Source organism: Sipha flava, unplaced genomic scaffold, assembly GCF_003268045.1.
Source record: "Sipha flava isolate LNK unplaced genomic scaffold, YSA_version1 44_pilon_pilon, whole genome shotgun sequence".
NCBI lineage: Eukaryota > Metazoa > Arthropoda > Insecta > Hemiptera > Aphididae > Sipha > Sipha flava.
Genome location: NW_020273203.1, coordinates 1,130,386 through 1,152,988, shown reverse-complemented (window position 1 = coordinate 1,152,988; position 22,603 = coordinate 1,130,386). Strand labels below are relative to the sequence as shown.

At 35.6% G+C, this 22,603-nt stretch overlaps 1 protein-coding gene across 1 annotated transcript in view; it reads left to right on the top strand.

The window, feature by feature from the left end:
• LOC112689491 (band 4.1-like protein 4) overlaps positions 1-22,603 on the top strand; it is a gene marked incomplete in the record, with an annotated part of 94,465 nt that overhangs the window by 30,274 nt on the left and 41,588 nt on the right. The window contains 1 exon segment of the mRNA XM_025563229.1: positions 13,612-13,709. Coding sequence (XP_025419014.1) covers positions 13,612-13,709 — 98 coding nt within the window.

Here is a 22,603-nt window from a genome sequence, read left to right as displayed (position 1 = left end):
CAAACAAAACGTACTCGTGATCTTAACTGGTTTCCCACTGTCGGTGTTTTAATAGTCGTCAACCCGACGGATAAGATATTCGTTTTGATCCGATTAGACGCGGTGTTTTTTTTTCCACGTCGTTTATATCGGCTTCACTGCGGTCAAATAAGGATATCGCGTACGTGTTGGCAGTGTTCGTGCTGCGGTGTCGTAGAAACTCCGTTAACGGTTACACGCTGGTGCCTGTATGTGTTTTATGATAAAAATGTCATGTCCGCGGTCATAAAATTATTTACGTAAAACAGAGGTACCCATATTGTACAGCGTTTGTATTTCATTTTTGTTTGCCGTAGGTGTGACTCGAGCGGTCACACATGCGCCCGATACGTGCGCTCGCGTACGCCCTTGTCGTGCGAACACACCGAGACCGCGGTAGATTTTCATAAATTATACTGTACGTCATGTTTTCGGAATAAAAACCGTTTTTTATCGCGTGTTCGAAAAAAATTTAAACGCGTACACGTGGCACGCGGAGAGAGTGAGTGCGCGGTCAGACGAAATCGTTTTTCGTAAACGAAACGATTCGAACGTTCAAACGAATCTTTCGCATTCGAATTACGTGCCGTTATTACGTGAACGGGTAAATATAGTTGTTACCGGCGGTGACAATAGAACACGTGAAATTTGAATGCGTGTTGGGTCAACTTTTACTTTTTCGCCGTTGTTGTTGTTGCCGCGTTGCGTTGGTCGTGCGACAAGGTGCAGGGTGGGGACGAAATATGAGAATAAAACGAATGTATTATTTGTAGGAAATTATAGTTTTTACGGCGACGCGGACACGATGTTACCGCGTGCGTGTACCACCATCGTATGCGTGTAGTGTGTGTTGGACTCAAGAAATCGTCTTCTACGGACGGTACGTGGACGGGCTCACGTGGTCTTCGAGAGAAAGATTAGAAAACGACGTGCAACAGCACGAACACGCGCGTCGACGGTTATTATTTCGATTCCTGTCAAAAACGAGCCGAACGCCTGCGGAGGCGAAAATTTTAATGGTCTACCGTTACTCTCAAAGGCTACACGAGATGATCCGTTAGCGATAATCCGCTATCGGTGAAAACACCGCGGTCCACTCTGTACGTGCTCCGACAACGCACGTAGTTTTCAACTCTCATCCTCCCCCTAACGCGTAGCGCAGTCAAAACGGTCGTTTGCCGTACGCGTTCGTTGAAACCAAGAGACATTCGCGTACTATAACAACCAAATTAGTGAACATTTGTGCCGTTCGGCGTTCTAGGTATTTTCTTACTTCTCGACCAAAGAAAATTAAAACAAACATTCGACTTCACACGGGGACAATTTTTTATTTTTTTTTATATACGGATGCTGCCGAAACGGGAAATAAATTTCAGATTCGAGGTGAGGGCACGCGACCCGGTTAGGTCGTAAGCTGCCGAGCATGATAAATTCATAAACTTATACGCGCGTCAGTCGAATATAATTCTAATCACGAGTTACCTCGTGTCGCATTCGACGTGATCCCAGTTTGAAATTGTGTTTCCAAAAGCGTTCGTCACACGGACACTTCGTATAGGCGTTTGGAGCTCACGACCGAAAGGCATCGTTCTTTCTCGTTCTACCCGCCACCTCGTGCATCTTTTCCGAGCAGACCGCGTTATAACTGCGTGCTCTACTCGTTGCTCGATCGACTCGACGTCCCCGTCCCCTGTCGCATACGGTTTTATGTATTTTTTCGCGCATAAAACCTGTATCGGAAAAATGTCGTTGTTTTCATTTATATTTATATTTATGTACACTTGTCTATGTGTACGTGAACATACCGGATGGTCGTTTTTATTGCTAGTCAAACTGTTCGTTTCTCGAAAGTTTAAACCGTTTTGGATTTCTATTCCTAGAAGTTACATATTACGTCGCACTCGATGCACTTTAGAACATAACATTTATTTCGATGCATGTCGAATCCGTTTTACTCGGATCGTTGAAAAAACGTGTAAAAGGCGGGCGATAATTCTCTTGTCGGTTTTGCGTTTTTTCTCCCGATTTAAATTTAGAATTGTATTGTGTTTCCTACTTTCTTTTAATTTTGTCAATTTGGCCGAAAACGTCTGAGAAAAATATTTCACTTCACGTCATCGGTTCACGATTAAGGGCGTTGAGAACCTAAACCCGACCCGATTTAAATCCATGTGTGGGCGGGGAATTAAAATTACGCGTACGCGGTGGTGAACACAAAATTAACAATCGACGTGTTCGGTAAGGAAAAAGAGAAAACTCGATCGTCCGCTTGTTGACGGGCCTCTTGACATCCCTCGACGAAACGATCGCTCCGTATGCACGCTCGTGCGCAAGTGCATCCTTACCCCGTAGACGCGTGGCGTCATGATGGAAACGATCTGCCGAGACGCGACGAAATCCGCTCGGAGGCGAATCGCGACTGCGTACAATAATGACGTTATTATATATCGTAGACCGTATGCGTTCATTGGCATTTCATAACCACGCGTTACGGGTCGTAGACGGAGACGACGTATGGCCGTTAGTGTATACTGCTGTGCACCGAGCACCGTGATACCACCGAAGCGGTGGATTTCGTGGTAACATCGAGAACAACGAAAATATAATTGCCGACTACGGTGACCATAGTGGTTATGTACGCGCGAAGTTGCGCGATTGATAATTCGATTAGAAAATATGTTCGAAAACAATCGACTGCCGTTACACGGTATTATTACTGTAATCGCTGCGCGGTTTTTAAACGGTAGAAAAAGTTTTACGAAACGGCATGGGTTCGTAGTAGAATACGATTGCATATTCGTACATATTTATTTATATGTATTTTGAAGAAAAATAATTATCTCGCAGACGATTTAGAACGCTTGTGAACGGAGTTTTAAACAATTATTATGTCTCGTGCTCCGCGGACAGGGACTGCAACGGGGTTTTAAATATTTTCGCAGTGAAATTAAGTGGGCACTCGATTAAAAACACATTAGCGAGATTTTTATTTTATTACGGGTATAGAACGCGCGTTGCGATTTACATAAAACGAGCAATTATTACATGCGTCTTGTGGTTTTCAAAAGACGTACGTTTATGCCATAGTCAACAATGAATCTGAAACGAACGAACAGCTGAAAATCCATTCGCGTTTTAATGGGAGAGAAACACAAATTAAATAAGTATAAATATAATATACATCCTTATATATTTTTTTTCTTTATTCAGCATCAACAACGAGGTTATTAGCTTACATTAATTTTTTACCATCGGGTTTACACATTTTCATATTATATTTGGTATTTGGATGAGTTCTTCTTAGATTAAGTTATAAATTTCAATTGTTTTTATTTTTAAAATAAAACATACATACTTATATTACACTTACAGATAAAGACAATTTAAATTAAGGCTTCATTGAATACAATATACATCTCTTGAAATAAAGTATATTTGATTTTATACCTATATAACTTTTTTTCTATTCGACCAAACAATAAAGGAGATGAATTATATTTATATTGAATCGAAGTATTACAAACAATACTTTTTCAACGTAGAACGTTTATTGTTCATAGGTATGGTACATTTAAAGATATTTTCATAATTTTTTTTTTTTTTGTTGTATTATAAATTATAAAGGAAACGTATAATTTAAAAATGTGTACTTTTTTCCGTATGTGAATTACTATTTTCGCGAACCAGGAAAACGATTGTAATTGACATCAAAAGATCTGTTATCGTATTTAGTCCTAAAGCGTCTATTGTCGATTTATAACATTTATCTTGAGAAACGGTATTTAAACGGTATTATTATCATGCTTACAGTTTATGTCGCTTTTATTTTAGAATAATGGAATATTTATAAATATAAAATTAAAAAAGTAATAATTCTATTGAATACTAAAAAGTTACACAATTAATAATAAAATTTAATTTCATATTCAACTGAAAAAACAATTTTTTTCCATTTTAATACTATTTATTGAAACTAACCATTCAAGGTACAAACAGCGAATTCCGGATAATTTATTACCGAGCACACATTTTGCTGCAGTATTCTTTTCCAAAAATAAATGAGAATTTTTTCGCTTATCCAACGAATCCAATGAACTGTCGTCGACGTTTAACTCTAAAACGAAAGAAGCGTAGTACATACAGCTTATAGAAGATTATTTTATAACAAGGCACTTAAAAAATAAAAAATTAATTATTTTCCACAGTAAATACGTTCGTCTTTATATTAAAATACCTATCTATTAAGTGTGCCTCTGACAATAATTAGCTGGACGTTTTTTCCTAACTCGAACAGGATATAGGTGCTCGTTTGATAGTTGTCATCGAATTCCGAAGACATTTTCATTCCATACACATTCCAAATTTCTGCGTCGTGCGATAATTGGCATTTCACATGTTCCGCTGACGGGTCTCGGGTAATAACGATTGTGTTAAAGGCGTAGTGCGTGCATGGGTGATGTAGAGCTTCATACATTATCACACGATATCTCTTGGGATTTTTTTTTTAATATATCCGATGTATTTATTAATTTTTGTATGCTTGCTACAGACGCGTATGTTTATTGTCTCCAAACGTTATATAATTTTTATTTTTTTTTTGCATATTTCCCATGCGGTCTTCTATGATTGAAGTAATTCAGCGTAACGTAATCGTATGTATATTATTAGTTTTATAATATTATACACAAAATCTATAAGTTTTTTTTTTTTTTTAATAAAAAGAGTATTTTTCATGTGCTCTTTAGTTTAACAATTCAATTTTATTAACAAATTAACAACACAAAATAACAAGAAAAAAAAAAAAGAAAAAGTTATAATAAGTAGTTGTGAGTAATATGAAAAACTAAAGATTATTCAAATGATAAAGTCGGCCTCATAAATAAGTGAAATAATAATAATAATGATCTGTTCAGAATTTGATTCTTGGTTATTGAAGAAGACGTTCAAGGAGTTAAGAGAAAAAAATTAAATTAAGACGTTTTATAGATACCTAGTGAAAGACAATCGAAAAATATATGCGATAAATCGCAGATGCTTTCCTCCCTATGAAGCGTACAAAAATGAGAATCGTTTGAGTTTAGTTTGTAAGCGTTAAAGGGTAAAAGTTAATGCCCTATACGTAAGCGGTTAAACTGTATAATATAAAATATGGATACATTTTTGAATCAAACATCATTGTTAGGATCAATAGATTTAATTTTGGAGGCAAAGTTAGAAGGAATGTTATTCCAATAAACAGACTAAAGTTTATAAACATGACGCTGTAGTAGGAGTGGAGTGTATTTTGATCAAGAAGTTAGGGAAAATTCTTTGGCTAAGGAATCGGTAGTCTCATTACCGCGAATAAGGTTGTGAACTGAAAGAAATTGAAATTATTAACGTCTAATTGGCCAAGGCTAAAAATAATGCATACGTTATAATAATATATTATTCACTGTCTTAAGAAATGATTTTCACTTTTAAAATTGAATTATACGAAAGGCCAAGTTGTATTTTCTTCATTTGTAATACAATAATCGCATTACATTTATTACACTCAAATATACAGGTAAAATGTTTTCCCTGGAATACGAAAATATAATTTCGACGAATTAGTATTGAATTGTGATTTTGCATTTAATATTAAATTTTTACACACAGAAAGTTTCATGAGGTACATATAAGTACATCACTCGTACAGTATGTTAGTAGTATATATTTAGCCACCTTTGTATTTATCATACGATTGACAAATATACGCTATTATGATGAAGTGCAGTATAATATTAAACGTACGTCAAGGCATGTCGATTCTAATGGTAATCACGCAATCTGATTTTTCTTTGCGAATACAATATTAATAAGTATGCGTGTGAAAATCAGTTGATTTTATGTTAAATACACATTTGAATCATAAAATATGAATTTAATTAGAGATTCCAAATCTTATTGATAGCCTTTATAATATGGCGAGTATGAAAAAACATAAAACGGGGTGTATATTTATGATAATAATATGTTCAATAGTTTTGAAATATATTAATATATTATCTTTAATCGTTGGGTTATGAAAACTATATACGTATTATTATGTAAATATTCTTTCTAAAATTATTAACTTCATACTTTTCAAATGTAATGTTTTTATGTACTTTTACGGTTGGGTTGAGCAATTTTATTATAACGTATGCTTGTTCTGGTTGTTTCGTAAATTAATATGTACGAGTAAATAAATAAAATATCAAACCCCATACGCATTTAGACATAGAAATAATTATCGAAAAAAAACATTTGACGGATCTTACACTTATAAATATCTAATCGATTTACATTAGTATATAATTTGGTTATTGTAGTTTGTAAAAGGTAAAACATTTTATGTACATACCAGTATATCAAATTATAAATCCTCGAATAAATGGAACATCAAATTTCAGAAAATAGTTGTAAAAGTATGATTACACGTCCCGCTTTGGTTAAATATTACAGTTTTTTCAGGTTTCGGGTGTCTGCTATATCAAATTACAAGCGTAATTATTATCATTTAGCTAATATGGAGAGTTGCTCAATATGTTCTTTATATACATATTAAGAAATTATAATTTATTTCAAATGATTTTGAACAGCGTAAAAAAAATTGGTTTCTTTCGTTTATTAAATATACATCGTTTGATCTCTCAACAATTGACTGAAGTTATAATTTGAAAATATAAACATCTAAAAATGCATTATAATAGTAGATTGAGTTTCTATTGTCGAGTACGGCTTATAACATTATTATGTTTGTGTCATTAAGTGTTGATTGAAGAGGGTAAAAGTTTCATAAAACAATAAATTGTATGTGTTGTTTATAGAAGTGTTATTTATTAAAATGTCACTTAAATTATGAATTACTGTAAAGGAAAGAAACACAAGATTAAATATGTTTAGTATATATTAACGAAATAAAATATTAAACTTGATGGCTTCGCAACGAAATGAAGACTAATGGTATTTTATTCGTGAGCTCTTGAATGACTTTCGTTGATCCAATTAAACCATTAAACAGCGTATTATATAATATTTTGAAGAATTTTTTACTACATCATTCACAAACCTCATTATTATTTATCATTCATCAAAACGAAATAAAAACTTAAAACGAGTTTCTCTAGTTTTCCTTCCCAGTCAAGTACGTCGGTTCGGTGAATTATTGTTGATAGTATGTTTATGTTTACGAATCGAAAAATTATAATTGGACATTTTAAACTAATTCCATTGCATGGTTAAATTATATTTTTTTAATAAAACTAAATGCCATACGGGTGGTTAAAAATTAATCTTCCTTGTAGTGAATTCCTTTAAATATATACATATTTATATTATATATTTATATTAAACTCATTTTAGCGAAAAGCTAATAAGAATTTCGCCAGAGGAAAATTAGCTGTCGCCGATTTAACAAGCAATAATCGTTCGCGTTCTGCGGACCCGGGGAGAAGCCTATATGTGGCGTGTTCGATATACAGAGCGTTTAATGAAATCCTTCCTTCACGTTTTATACGTTATAACACGTTTACACGTATACATTTGTACGGTGTTACGCGCGAGCACTCATACCTACATGGATAGTATAATGTTACGATGTCTAGCGAGGAAAAAAATCGTTCAACATACGCCGCCCACGGCGGTCCACGCTACGTTACAATAATATTATTTAAGTTCGAACTGAATAAAAAAAAAAATGGTAATAATAATAATCATATAAAAAATACGTCGCCCCTCGATGGCGGAACCCGGTCGGCATCGTACTACAACATGTGTGCTTAATAAAAAAAAAATCGTGCGGTATCGATGCGCATCGCGATCGCGTTCCTTGCCTCCTTTACACCGACCGAATCTTGAATACACGTTTACCAGAGAAACCAGAGAAGAGTTAACAACTAGAGTGTTAACCAGAGAGTTGACCAGAGAAAATATTATATGTTAGGTTATGAAAACGAGTGTTACCCTTTTGGTATCTGATGAGTACACCTAGGGAATAGATTGTTTACGTAGAACATTTCTAAATTTTCTGTTGAACGGTGAACGGGCGGGTAGGTGACTTGCCGTATATACGAGTGTATGTTTAGGTTTCGGCACCACTGTTTGAAAGACGCGTTTTACCGTGGAACCCGTGTGTCGGTGCATTCGCACGTCCGACAGTCGGACGGAGACAAGATTTTGCCGTCGCGTGTCTCGAGGGTTCGTGGGGGTAACGTGCGCGACGAAGTCCGTACGTACCCGCGTACAACGAGCTGCGCCCGAAGCACCCTCCGAACCGATTTTAGCTCCCCTTCAGTTGATTTCTTCAGAAATAGATATGAATTAATTAATAGATATATTTTCTGAAAAAAAAATAAATATTCAATTTGTAAAACAAGCGCATTGCGTACACAATAAAAGAAAACGGTAAGCAACAACAAGAAAAAAATTACAATTTCTTAAGTGTTGTTGAATATTCATTTACTTCGGTAACAGGAGCTGAGCGACCGCTGGGTTTTTTTTTTTTTTATCTTGATCCGCCACTGCACCCGAGTGTAACGCTCCGGGTACGATCGTTGTACGACGGTCGTATTGTGGCTGTCGTCGCGCGGCACTCGTACCGGCGTAACTTTCCGGTGTACCGGGCGCTTGCGTGCCGGAAACGGATCGACGGACTAATGGACTTTCTCGGTCGAAACCGGTAGGATAGACGACCGCGCGCGAGCACACGCCCGTCGTTTGGACACGCCATCTCGCGATCGCCGGACGAAAACGTCACCGAGCCGGGCAAAATGGGTTTTTGATCGATTCGCCGTTTCCTATTCCGCCAAACGCACTCTCTTTCTTTCGGTTGTAACGCGTTAAGCTTTTCGATTTCGAAACATGTTACACACACGTTTTTATGTGTATATAAATACACGTTCGGGTGCGAGAAAACGTCACTTCGATCGTACCGCACCGGAAATCTCCTTCGCCGAAACACTCCCGCGCGCGAACTGTACACGCTCGTACCCGGATTGTATTGCACGCGACGCGTGACGTCACGCGTTTTAGATAAAACTCCGGTGGCAACGCGTTATTCGTTTTCGCGAAAATTAATTACAAAAAAAAAAAAAGTTCCGCTTTTCGCTCCCACAAAATATGTTTCTACCGAATTCTAGTTCGGGAACAGTCTAAAGTTACCTTGCAGCAGGGATCACCGCGGGTAGACGGCTCTCGTCAACAACGATCAATCGCAGGGCACACGTTTTGTAACAAACACTGTTATTTTGTACTCGAATCTACTATCATTTCATCCCTATACCACGTTTATTGGTTACGAATTCTACTTTAAAGTTCTGTACGATTTGTGTATTCGCTTTAAAATACTATGATAAGTGTTTCTCAAACAACAGTTTACGAAGAAACCGATTAGGCAGAAACAAACATTGAATCTTTTTTCGTTTCATCATACGTATATACGTGTATACGTGTACTAATTTTTTTCGTATTTTAACTGAACGTTCAAGTCTATTATTAGTATCATATTTGATTTTAACAATCTGTGTTAACATTTGTGCGTTCAGCGAAATTGCTAGAAAAAGAAAATATTTTTTAAAAATCTATTATTTAAAACTAGAAAAAAAAATAAATATTTTATTGGCTTTTGTCAAGTGATTTCTTAGAAGAAAAACTTCAAATTTGATTATATTTCTTGACACAGGAGATATCACTGCAATTAGGAAATCCTCGTGGGACAACCCGTGAATTGTCTCGGATTGCACAAACTCACCAGTTTTATATATACTCATACTCGTATGCACCATTATTATTATACATCATACTTCGCTGAGAAAGTCGCAAAACTGGAGCAAAATAATAATAGCTGTACGTGTTGTTGCGTAACACAATATATAAATATATATAATATTTTATGTCTGTCGCGGCGAAACACAATTATGTTTAAGCTATTAACACGCGATTCGTTTGTCGGAGAACTTGATTGGACGAGTGATTTAGTTATTAATTATACGTCTGTGTGCGTGCAAAAGCCGTACAGTTGAACAATAATCGACTGTGAAATCGTGATCGAATGATACATAAACGCGTTGACGGACGGCATGTGTACGTTATTACGATGTCTACGATTGTTACACGTAGTCTTGTTTTTCTCTCACGCATCTTATTTATACGTACGATGTAATATTATTCGGAATACATACCTATTCGATTGTATTTATTTATTACGTGCAAAAATCATTATATTCGTATTGAGTTTCGCTTTGTACAGTACGGTGGCGTGAACGTTTTTATTTTTCATAATTGTTCAACGACTTCGAAAGCGAAACGAAAAAAATAAATAAAATGATTCCACGTTGCGCGTAATATATTTTATTATTTGCGTACTGTGTTTATCTGCACGTTTCATCGCCCAGTAATTCGGTGGAGATTGCCGCCTCTAAGTTGACTTCAATTCTTAATATGACCATTTACGTCCGACCGACGGATGACACGAATGCATTATTACAATGTAGCATCCTGCTTTTATTATTATTATTATCTACATCATCGTCGTGACCACATATTTCGTCTCTCTTCTTTTTTCGCCAATTTCATTTTGTGCAATGCGCCTAATGGAGCACTCTCAGATCTCCCACAGCAGCTATAAATTTCCATACAAAGGGTTAATCGAGTACTCTCTCCTCATATTGTTCGTAGGTAAAACATCAGTTTTTGTATTAAAAAAAAATCAACAACAAAACAATATGGAAAAATACAGTTTTTTTGCTTTTAGTGTTACTGTATTATTATTGCAGTCATTTATTAGGATGTATAAAAAGTGTTTTTGCAGAATTTGTATATTCAAATAGGTCGCCATATTATACTGAAATATGTATTTATCCAAGTACGTTTAATAGAGACGTTTTACATACTCCTTGTATAAATATTTATTTTTATTAACTGAGTGTTTAAACGGATTTTCATATTTTCATACGAAAATATGATCGAATCTCATCCGAACCGTTATTATAATGTATGGTCGACGAATTTTATTTAACTTAGATATCGATGAGCCTGGTGAATGTCTCGTTTAAATTTTTAAGTACACAGTATTTATCCGTCTGAATGAAATTATTTTTTCTGCTTAAAAGTTCATAACGCATTGTATTTTATACGACAAGTATAAAATATTAATACACATATAATTATGAATTTAATTTATGAAAATCTTGTGAGATAAATAAGTATTGTTATAAAATATTAAAGGACCCTACAGAATGTGTTTGTTGATATTAAATAAAAAGTGAAATTCAACATTTTATTCTTATTAAATTTAAACTTAACAACTTTTTTTTCTTATCGAATATTCTCTATATTTTTAGCATCATGCATTATAATTTAGCCTTGCATGTGTTTATTCATTGCACTTCTGGAAATTTGGATTGGTTTTATTTTTATAGATTAGATTCTTTTAGATTATTTTACTTTAGATAAATGAACAATAATTTCACGGGTTTTCATATTTTTTGCTTTTATTAAAGTGTTTTTCCCGAATTCGAAACGGTTGAATTTTTTTATTTAAATGATGCAGTTATTCGAATTTGAAATGTTCACTATTTTTGAAGCTTATGATATGTTTGAATACCAACATATTACAATTATAAATCTCGTTGATATGTTATAATTTCACAGATATTTCATTCCCGGTGATTCTACTTTTATCCCTTTCGATGAAATTTTCAATTTAATACTGGAATAACAGAATTACAGTTCGATGATTCTGCATACAGTGTGTACGAATTCCTATGTTTCGTATATGCATTCCGTAAAGTAGTAATAATAATTTTTTTATTTTCGAATTCGAGAAAAACCTTGTACTTAATTTTTTGAACAATACAACGCGAACTGTGTGAAGGGGTTGGTATTTTTTTTTCACATGACTTTTGATCGCTAAACAGCATACTGTTATAGCTTATCACCGTGCTCGGCATATCCGTACGGTACGAAAAATGCATTTTTAATGCCAAAGTCGACAAACGAGCGCGCCGAGATTTTAACGTGTGCACGCGTTGAAGTGAAAACGTACTCGTTTCGCATTAACACCGAAACAAAGCGCGACGTTCTTAATTGAAAATCGCATAGCGGACACCGCTGCGCGAGAGGTGAAAATTAATTAAAAGTCCCCCCCCCCCCCCCCCCCGGTTAAACTGTATAAAAAAAAAAAACCGTACGTAGACGACGTATCGCGTGTAACACTGGATGAACCGTGCGTTAAAAAACGTGCGTTTCGAATACGGCAGTCGAATACATATGTCGCCGCCGCACGGAAAAGCGGACGACGCGTTTCGCGGCGTTTAACATCGTAATTTTCGGGTAAACGTCTACGCCGCCGGACGCGTTTTGATTTTCATAACAGCCGAGAACTCGTTTCTCCCACCCCCTGTGTGTACGTAACGCGCGCGCGACATTCGAACGGACGTTTCGCGTCCGCCCCGTGAACGGCAGCTACCGGTTGGCGGTTATCGTGCACCGAATGCGTGTAAAACGATTACCGCGCGGTGCCGTGCGGTTAATTGCCGCGCGCGCGAAGGCATTCGGTAGGTAGCGTGGGATATTCGGGTTTTTATTTTAATTTTACCCGTCCGACCGCGCGCGAAACGCCCTCGACGACGACACGATAATAACACCGTCGGAAAATTTCGAGCGGCGGCGGTCCCGTGGTCCGGTAATCGTTTTCCCGTCGGACGGTGCGCGGCGGTCGCGACTGCGTTCGGTGTCGAAAAACACGTTGCGACGCGTGACCGGAAACGATTATCGACACGCGCGACAGGGCCTTTCGCCCCCCTCCCCTTGGATATACGAAAACACAGGATAAGATTTCAAAACGTAGGATAGAAGCTATCGCTGTCGGAATTCAACTAGTAGCCCACGGTACCACGGTAGCCGTCGAAAAAACGCGAAAATAATTTTGTATCGTTTTACGATTAGAAAAAATATTCCTACGCGTTCAACGTGAATAGTTCAAGCATTGTTGAGGTATCAGCGTATGTACTGTTCATGTCGATCTTTCGTTGCGTCTGCGACAGACTCCCGACGACGAGGAGTACGGACGACGTCCGTGTTCGCATTGGGTTTACGTGCTCCGGTAAAAAACGTTTACCCTTTTTTTTTTTTATTGTTCTCGTCGAAATACGCTATAAGATAGCCGCCGTTTCCCGTAGGATAACGCCCTAATAAGTTCGAGTTCGACTGTCATCATTATCTCAGGAGATATGGCCGCCAATGGATACGATATATTTTGGAGGACATCTGTATGCGTGTGTCATTGATGGGGTTTACTATTGTACGTTGTACTTTTATATACTTCTGTCGTTGTGATTGCGATAAAAAGAATAATCAAATATCTAACGCGGTCCCCCGAGCGAATCGTGTGACTCCTCCGATCGCGTTCCGCGGTCGTTATTCTTACCCTATTAAATCGATTTTCGAACAACGTTGTTAGTAGAGCTGCTCGGTCGATGAGAGAGCGGTGCTTATCGTAGTTTTATTTTCCCGTGTCATATTTAAACGTGTAAAAGTTACACATATCATATTATACGTGTTATTGTATAAACGCATGCGTTGTTCCAGGTATCAGTTTTTCCTGCAACTCAAACAGGATATACTTCAAGGTCGTGTACCTGTCACCCAAGAACTGATGGCTGAGCTGGGAGCGTACGTCGTGCAATGTAAGTAACAATAATGTATACTTAAAAGCTGTTTGATATCAAACACACTCGGGAACACATACGCGCGCACCGGCCCATATGTAATACAAATAATACAAGGTTATCGTATATCTTTTGAAGGCGTGCCTCCCCAATATTAATAAAATGATCTTTTCGTTTTTTTCACTCCATCTTCGCCTGGAGGTTTTTGGTAACGTTTTTCCTACTAAGTTCACCGGTGTTTTAGATTCCGTTTCATTTTTTTTTTTTTTTGTAAGCCACTCGACCAAATAAACGAAAAGACACAAAAACCAAAATTAAAAACGAGAGAACTACCACCATAATATCCTTTATGTTACACACGCACACGGACGCACGCGTGTATTGTATATCTTGGGGCTGTTGTTAAACGGCGAAAATTGTTTTTCCACTTGTAAGCTCGCATTTTCTACCTTAAACTTTTTCACGCTTTTCCGAATCTCCACCCACTCATTATACGGAGCGTACTACATGATTTCCGTCCAGAGTTTCACGACGATGTCGTTGTTGTGAAAGAAAATAAAATGAAATATTAATACTTCCGTACAAAATAATTGTAAGGCCGCAACTATTTTTTAAACTAGTCCTTTCAATGCGATTTTTTTCACAAATATAGTGCGATGGGCCTATCGATAAGATAACATTTTTTTTAAATAACAGAGTAAAATAGAGTACGATTACGAATACGAAATTTATACAGAGAGCCTTCAACGGTTGTAAAAGTAAATTTTTTTTAATTAATAATATGTCCATTGAAATCGGTCGATTTGAAATTAATTTCAATGTAAAGCTATTATTTATCGTTCACAGTGTACCATCGAAATATTTAGCTGCGACACCGTAACAGAATGTACATATTTTTATTATATTGTTGTAGTAAATCGAAAAGTAATCATCATAGCTAGGAACCAGGTTTTTTACTGCGATACACACTTTTCGGGCGGACTTTTGATATGAATATTATTTAAAAAAGTTAATTATTATCTATTAATTTTTGATATCTACGTTAATTAAAAAGAGGAAGAGTCCCAAAATACAGTATTGTAGTGAACAAGTGAGCTTGTTAGTTGTTCTATTCGAAAATAAATTTCGATTGAAAAGCCACGCCAATAACGTGGACGTCAGTTATTGTAATCATCGTTTAGTATATTGTAATCATGGTGGGGACAATTATTTGTTCATTCGTGCAACGCTACCTATCGTCCGTTTGTATAAATATTATTTTAGTATCCGAAAACCTCTATACCGTGAGCTATCTGTTAATTATAAAATCAATGACATTATTAACATATAATATATTAAATAGGTAAATAAAAAATTTTTTTTTAAAAAAAATCAGTAGGGAAGAATTCTTTCTAAAATTATTTTATCAGAGGATAAAATATATAATTACAAACAAGTATTCTACAATAGAAAACTCTTGGAACTATTTAGTTATTTATGCATAATTAAGATTCATTATTTGCAAAGCATCAACACTGCATATTTATAGGCACAGGTTTTAGTTTCAGGAAAGGTTTTTTTTTTCAACTAAAAACAATTTTTTCTAGTAATATTGATGCTAAATAATTAAAATTTCCTCAGTAATAATCGTTGGCACTTTAATGATGTAATTTTATTAAATTTTAATAAATTATCAAATAATTGAACTGTTTTCTATGTGAATTGTCAAAGAAATAGTTATTTTACCAATTTTAATTCATACACATTCAAACATACCAAATCAATAAACGGATCAAATTTACCAAAACTGTACAACTTATATTTTTGAAATAGTCGAAAAGCGTATTTGCTTTTTTTTGTGCCGGTCACCATCGCAGTAACACATTTACAATTCAATTTTAGATAACGTGGAACCTTGTTTTACGAAGCCCTGTAAACTTGATAAAACAAAACTTGTAAAATCGGAATCGTTGAATGAAATTTATTTTTCGTTATCAAACTCGTGAATTATTTTATATATAAATTATGTATATGTATACATATACATGCCTAGACCTGGATATAAAAAAAATCGTGTATAGTTTCTTATCGTTTAAGTTGTACCTCTAAAAAGTATAGATTCATACATACGAACATAAATATATATACATGTATGTATTATGTAAAAGCCAAGTTATGAAATTCTTCATATTTCTTGTGCTATAAAAATGTTTGTTCGCAGCGTGTTGCTTGAGAATTTATTTGACATTTTTTCTTTCCCACGACGCCGAATCACATTTTATCGTAAAAGTTCACCCTCACCCAGAGCTGTTTTAAGTTGACATTTCAATAGAAACACAGGTCGTTGACACTGTAGTCACAAAACGCGTGTAAAATAATCGTCAATGATTCATACGTTTCTTACGACATTCACCGATTAGTTGATCTATACGTTTCTTAGCAGAATAATATTATCTATGGAATAGACTGTTTTTTGTTATTATAATATTTTGTATTGTTGAATAAATCAATAACGTTAATTTGAACTTTAATCGTAGCGTAAAGCATTTCATGGAAATGTCAATACGCCTATGTTATCGTTTATTAGTTTTGTATTTTTAGTCCATCATTTCTGAGTAAAAATATGTTTATGAATTAATAGCGAATATTGAATTTATAAAATAAATATACCAATATTTCCTTACATAGTCTTTCATATAATATATATATATATATATATATGTGTATATGTTATGCAAATGTTTTCATTCGCTCTCATTATAAATATTTCTTTAAATGCGCTTCGATAACCTCATAATTATACCGTACACAGTTTGTTGATTGAAAAAAATATAAATCACGTCGTATCCGACGACGGCAATTTTTTTTTTATAGAACATCAATTGACATTAGAGTTGACAATTTCTTGCTGCGTATAATAATTATTTTGTTACGATAAAGTATATTCGATGTGTAAAATGAACTTGATCTTATTATCGTTTACCAGTTACTCGATTGGCAATATTATGCAAACAAGTGTTCAGACATTTCTCTAATTTTATCATGTTCAAATGTGAGGTAAGTTATTGCACGGTGATCTCCGTTGAACATATTTTCTTTTTTGTATTTGGAATAATTTACCGTGACATGATATTTTCCCTACAATCTCTACTCCAATGATTTATATTGTTTTATATTGTTCCGTTGGTTAAATAAAAACCTTTTGGGAATGCGTTACATTTTCCACCGGAAGAAATTAAACGAGACGATTAGGAATTTAATCTGAGATCAATGCGGTCATCAGAAGGAATCGTGGTGCGTGAGAAACGCGTTGAGTGCGCGAGCGTGTACATACGGCCGCTGCTGCCAATCGTCAGATGATTATATTCAAAATACGCGCGCGTTGTGTGAACCGCGACGGACGTTAATTAACGATACTATAATGAGTTCGATAATCGTGCACAGGTCGTTGATGATTTTCGTGTACTGTTAATGCGATATTATTGTAATATTACTGTAATATTAGAGAGCTAACGTGTTTGGCGAATGTCGATAATAGTCGAGAATTAATAAGAGGAATAGTTGTGTTCAAAATAAATTGACTTTTCGAGAGGTATCGAGAATTGAGTACTAATCAATTTTGTGTGTTTGCGTATATTAATATTTTCAAGTTTTCGGCGTATGGTTCTTGGTTTTGAAGTTTTTTTTTTTTTTTTTTTGTTATTTCAGAGTATTTTTTCGTGAATCGCAATAGATTATTTTTACATTTGGTCGCTCCGGATGTGAGTTTTTTTGTTGACGAACATTCGGCTAGGATCCAGAACGATTTTATCCGTCAAACGTTGCCGCCTTTATTTTATAATTATTTATTTATTTTCTTTGATCGCCAAATTAAGTTGTTCAACTTGATTCGATAAGTATGCGTCGTAATTTATTTTTCTAAAAATCGCATTTTTAATAAATGTAAGTGCGTCGTTTTAGCGCGCGAATAACAGAGTAATACAACAGCGAAGTCGGTGTTTGAACGCATTTCGTTTTTAGTTGTATGTGTTTTGAATAATATATGCACTCTTCGTAATTACAATAGTGTTATCCGAATAAAGAAGGAACGCGCGTTTCCGAAAATTGACTGATGCGAAAAATAATATTCCGAGGAAATCGAATACATCCGTTGGTCGAAATCGGTTCGGCTCACGGTTTCATCGCGGCATCCGCTGCGGTGAGCAACCCTCTTAAAGTACATTTTCCAATCTGCTTTTAGCCGCAGCGACTGGTCGCAACGACCAGAATGCTGGCGGCTGGCATTTATCTTGAGTTCAGTTCAGCTCGATATTTCGTTGTGCACACGCGTATTTTTATGCGTGTTATTTTTATTGTGTACCATGTATTTTTTTCAATTTGTCATTACAAATAACTAAAAATGGAACGAATAATTATAAATAATAATAAAATAATCGTAAATCAATGATAAGAAGAAGAAGAAATAATGTATACTTGAAATTAGTGAACAGAGTTTTCGACGTTTATCGATATTGAATTGATTCGCTTTTTGTTAAAATAGACAGTAGACAATTCGTTCGGAATAAGATCGGAACGCGACGCACGCGATGCACTGCTTCCGGAGCACTACAATCGTGAAACGCACACGTCAATCGGACGTGGGAAACCACGGTTGTGCATTTTTACTCGTAGAGCAGTCGATAGCGCTAGTCGCTGCTCGGAAACCGTACCCTTTGTGTCGTATTGATAATAAACTATTACGAGCAGCACCATGTCTGTGTCATCGACGAGGCCCCGGGGCGTTATGTTACTGTTCGCGCGGATTCGTGATCGACCGAAGCGAATATTTGTCAAACACGCGACCGGTCGAAAAAAGAAATGGAAAACGTCAATTTTTTTTTCTCCTCCACCCGTGATCATTGACGCGTCGACCGCGTCAAAACGCGTATAACGATTCGACGAGCTTTTTTTTTTTTTTTGGGGGGGGGGGGGGGGGTGCGTGAACGGCGTAAACGAGACGTGTGTTGTACCGTGTGACGTACGGATCTCGTTAAACGTAATTTAACGACGAGATATCGGTGACGGGTGGTACGTGTGCCCGTCACGGCGGCCAGTAGTGGCGAAACGTTATCCGCGCGATATCGTTACGATGACATCGGAGATAACGAGCGCGCGTATACCTGCTCTGTTCGAGGGTCCGCGATCGGAGTGACGGTAGAGCGGGTGCGCGCGAGTTTTTCCGGGAAAACGCGAACGGCGGCGGTGTCGCGTTGCTCTCGTAGGGTTTTCGGTGAAAAAATCCCATTCCATCCCCCGAGACCGGCGCCCAGACGTGCGCACCCCGTACGAGTGACAGTCGCACCGGGGACGGGTCGAAAATCCTGTCGCGCGGCGACCGCGGAAAACTATTCGGACGGTGCTCATCCCCACACCTGCCGTTCCGTAATATCGAATCGGCTCCGGATCGAATCGTTCGGCGGTACAACAACGGCGTAGCGTATCGGGGTACTCTAAGCGTACCGTTCGAAAAATACCGCCGAACAGGTGCCGTAATTGTCTACGTGTTTAAGAGACGAACCTATGCTATTATATGTCCAAACTCCGGCCAGGATGTCGTTATCGAGAACTCTCCATTCTTCGAATTACGTGAAAGGTTGTATGATAATTATTATTTTTTAAATACATTTTTCACCGGAGAACGTGTGCCATTTTCGACAAACGGTTTTCTTGGACGCGTACATTAATACACGTATATATCTTGGCGGTCGTCCGATCCCGTATAGTCCTGCGCGCTGTAATTTGCGGAACCGCGGCTGTACATTATGCTATCTCCACGTTCGCACTCGCAGCCGCAGCACCCTACAATACCCACTTGCCGAGCACTCCGATTTGAAGCCGTTCAATTACCCTAATTGTAGATCCTTTCAATACAAATAAAACGGCGACGATGTAACGAAACGTCAACACCTTCGCGGTTGTAATACCGTTATTGCCATGGGTTCTCGTCAGTTTTGTACAAACAGTTTTCATCCCTCAAAAGCCGTTTTATCAAACCTCTCGTTTGCGATCGAGAGTCTTTCGATCGATCGCCGTTTTAGATTTGTCGAAAAAGTCGTGGCACAAGGTCCGCGAAATATTTTATAGTTATTTTTCGTGATTAAATGTATACATAAGTCCCGGTTACAGGGATCTAGAAGTATAAATAGGATTCAACGGTTAATAAGAATTTCGTTTACTGTATACAATTATAATTATCGTGATTGGGTGCATGTATATAGTTAACATATTTCAGTAAAATGATTGCTAAAAGTTTTTCTTTATTTTTTTTCTTATTTATCGCCGTTCGGACATTAATTAAAATTAATTTGTGTATATAATACGTATATTATAATAATGCGATGTATATAGTTTAATTTTGTGTAGTTGTAATATATGGAAATTGCATGTTTAGCAGAAAAACTCTACCGCGATAACGTCCATGGGGAGTCCCCCTCATTCAAACCTCATTAATTATGATGTACAATAAGAACGAGCTCACAAAGTAAATTAAAAACGAATGTTCAAGATAAATCTTTCGAATTCACAGCACAAATGAGTTTTCCCTCCCCCGTTTCATTACTTTTATGATGTTTATAAAATAATATATCTAAACATAAAGGATAACGGCGTGTTTTCGGACACGATTATATAGTACGACTACGATGATTAAACAGTTATTACATTAAACAGTTCTGATGATGTTTAGGGTTAATAAATACTTTAAAAAAAACCCTTAAACAATATTATATCGTGACGTTTTCAACCAAACAAGTCGACACATCATTTCATTTCCACTGGTCGTTAATAATAACGTAATATAATCACGTATAACAATTATTGTTATTATTATTTTCTTTAAGCCTGGAAAATACGTAATGTTTAGTCCGACACAACTAAAAAATAAAATCCTATCGGGGAGAGCTGATGGTTGCTATTGAAAACAAAAGAAATTGCTCGTGAACGCGGAAGGCGAAGGAAAAATGACACACATGTTCGGCGTTGTCGGCACCATATAAAACTTAAGGTAAAGTCATAAAAACTGACAAAATTCATGAATTTCTCAGCTATCAAATGTGAACATAAGTGTAAAATTGCGCATTCAAACAAATATTTATTATAACATTCATTTTTATTTCAGTCTAGAACAAGACAGGGGTTTTTTTTCGAGTATATTTATGTACACACATGCCTAACACATAAGAAATAGCGTTTTTCTCGCCGGAACCGAAAGAGTAACGAGTGAACGAAATAAACTCTCTTTATACTCACACGATTTAATCCGCGCATTAGTTTTTTAAATTGTAATAATAATTACAACATTCGTAGTAGGTATACCTTTAATGTTCGTGCAATTCGTTATGTGTAATTTCAGTTGGAAACAAAATATTTTGGAATTCATGTGCAAGCCATTAATGTTAACGTAAAACATTTACAGAGATTTGTAGTTATGGTTACCACAATAATTGAAGTTACATTATGCTTAAGGTACTTATGAAGTTACTAATATTGAATGTACTCAATACGTTTTAATACATTTACATGATTTTTCATTAGTCGACTATAATATTGAAAGAGAGGAATGAAATTCTTTTAATAATTTTTGTACCGTAAACATTATCTTATACTTTGATAATAAATTATAATAAAGAACTGTATACTTTCAAAACTGTCAAAGTTCATAAATTCGAACACTACTAATAATTAATTTCAAACATGGTGCTATTACTAATAACTTAGACTATGGAATCGATACAAACCCTAATTTAATTAAGTTCTTGTAATAGTGATTATTAACTCTTGAACCTAAATCTGAAAAATTATTATAAGATACATTTTTAAAGTTGTGTATACATTTAATCAATGCAAATTCAAAATTATTAAACAATTTTAGAAGCATTATGCTATTTAATTTGAATCAATATTTTTTGAATCTAAATTTATAACTTTGCAAGTGATCAAATTAATTATTAACTTGAAAATGTAGATCTCAAAAACATAAAAATATATTTAATTATAAATAATCATATGTGAATGTAAAACAAATACGTAACGTAATCTCTGCATTAGTTTCTGAAGTTTTTTCTTACTCAAAGTTTGATTTAACATCAGAGCATGTGCGAATAAGTTATCGTTTTCAATGTATTATTGTTCTGTATGAAATGTGAATACACTCTTTACTGTACAGAGTATAATAGATTATTTGGTATATGCAAAGTTTTTTTTTTCCATTCCACTGATAATATAATACTAACTTTTGCCATTTGTACAATTTTCATAACACACACACATAATAAGGAGCTTTTTTTATATTTTTGGTTCCGTTAAAAGTTTTTTTAATATTTCCATTATCACAATGGTCATGTCGAGAGTGTGGCACAATTAAATTGTTTCTCGCCCGATCTCCAACGTTGACGTTGGGTAAATCCTAATATGGAAATATACAGAGGGTATGTAATTTTGTTGTGGTCGAATAAAAGGCTGATCGCTATATGCATATAAATATATAATATACTGTTTATTCAGTGAACATTGAATCATTATTTGCATTATCATTTTATTTTTCAATAAAAATAATATTAAAATCCAGAGGCCTACGGTAGTATTTGGTCTTGTAGTTTTACCCTCTTCGGCAACCAATCCCTGTTTCCCGTCAAATACATTGAATGTTGGCAAAGCGAGGACGTCCTCGGACACGCTTGGGAAAAATACAACATTGTTCTTCTATTCACATTGTAAATAAATTTTTTTTTCTTTTTTTTTTTCAAACGTAATGGTGATCGAAAAAAAAAACTTTCCGACCTAACCACTTCAAAAGTGGGCGGTGTAAGAATATCCGTTTCAGTTGCCAAAATAACGGTTAGTTATTGAAATTAAATTCTATCGAACAAGTGACTTTTCAGGAAATTAAACAATTC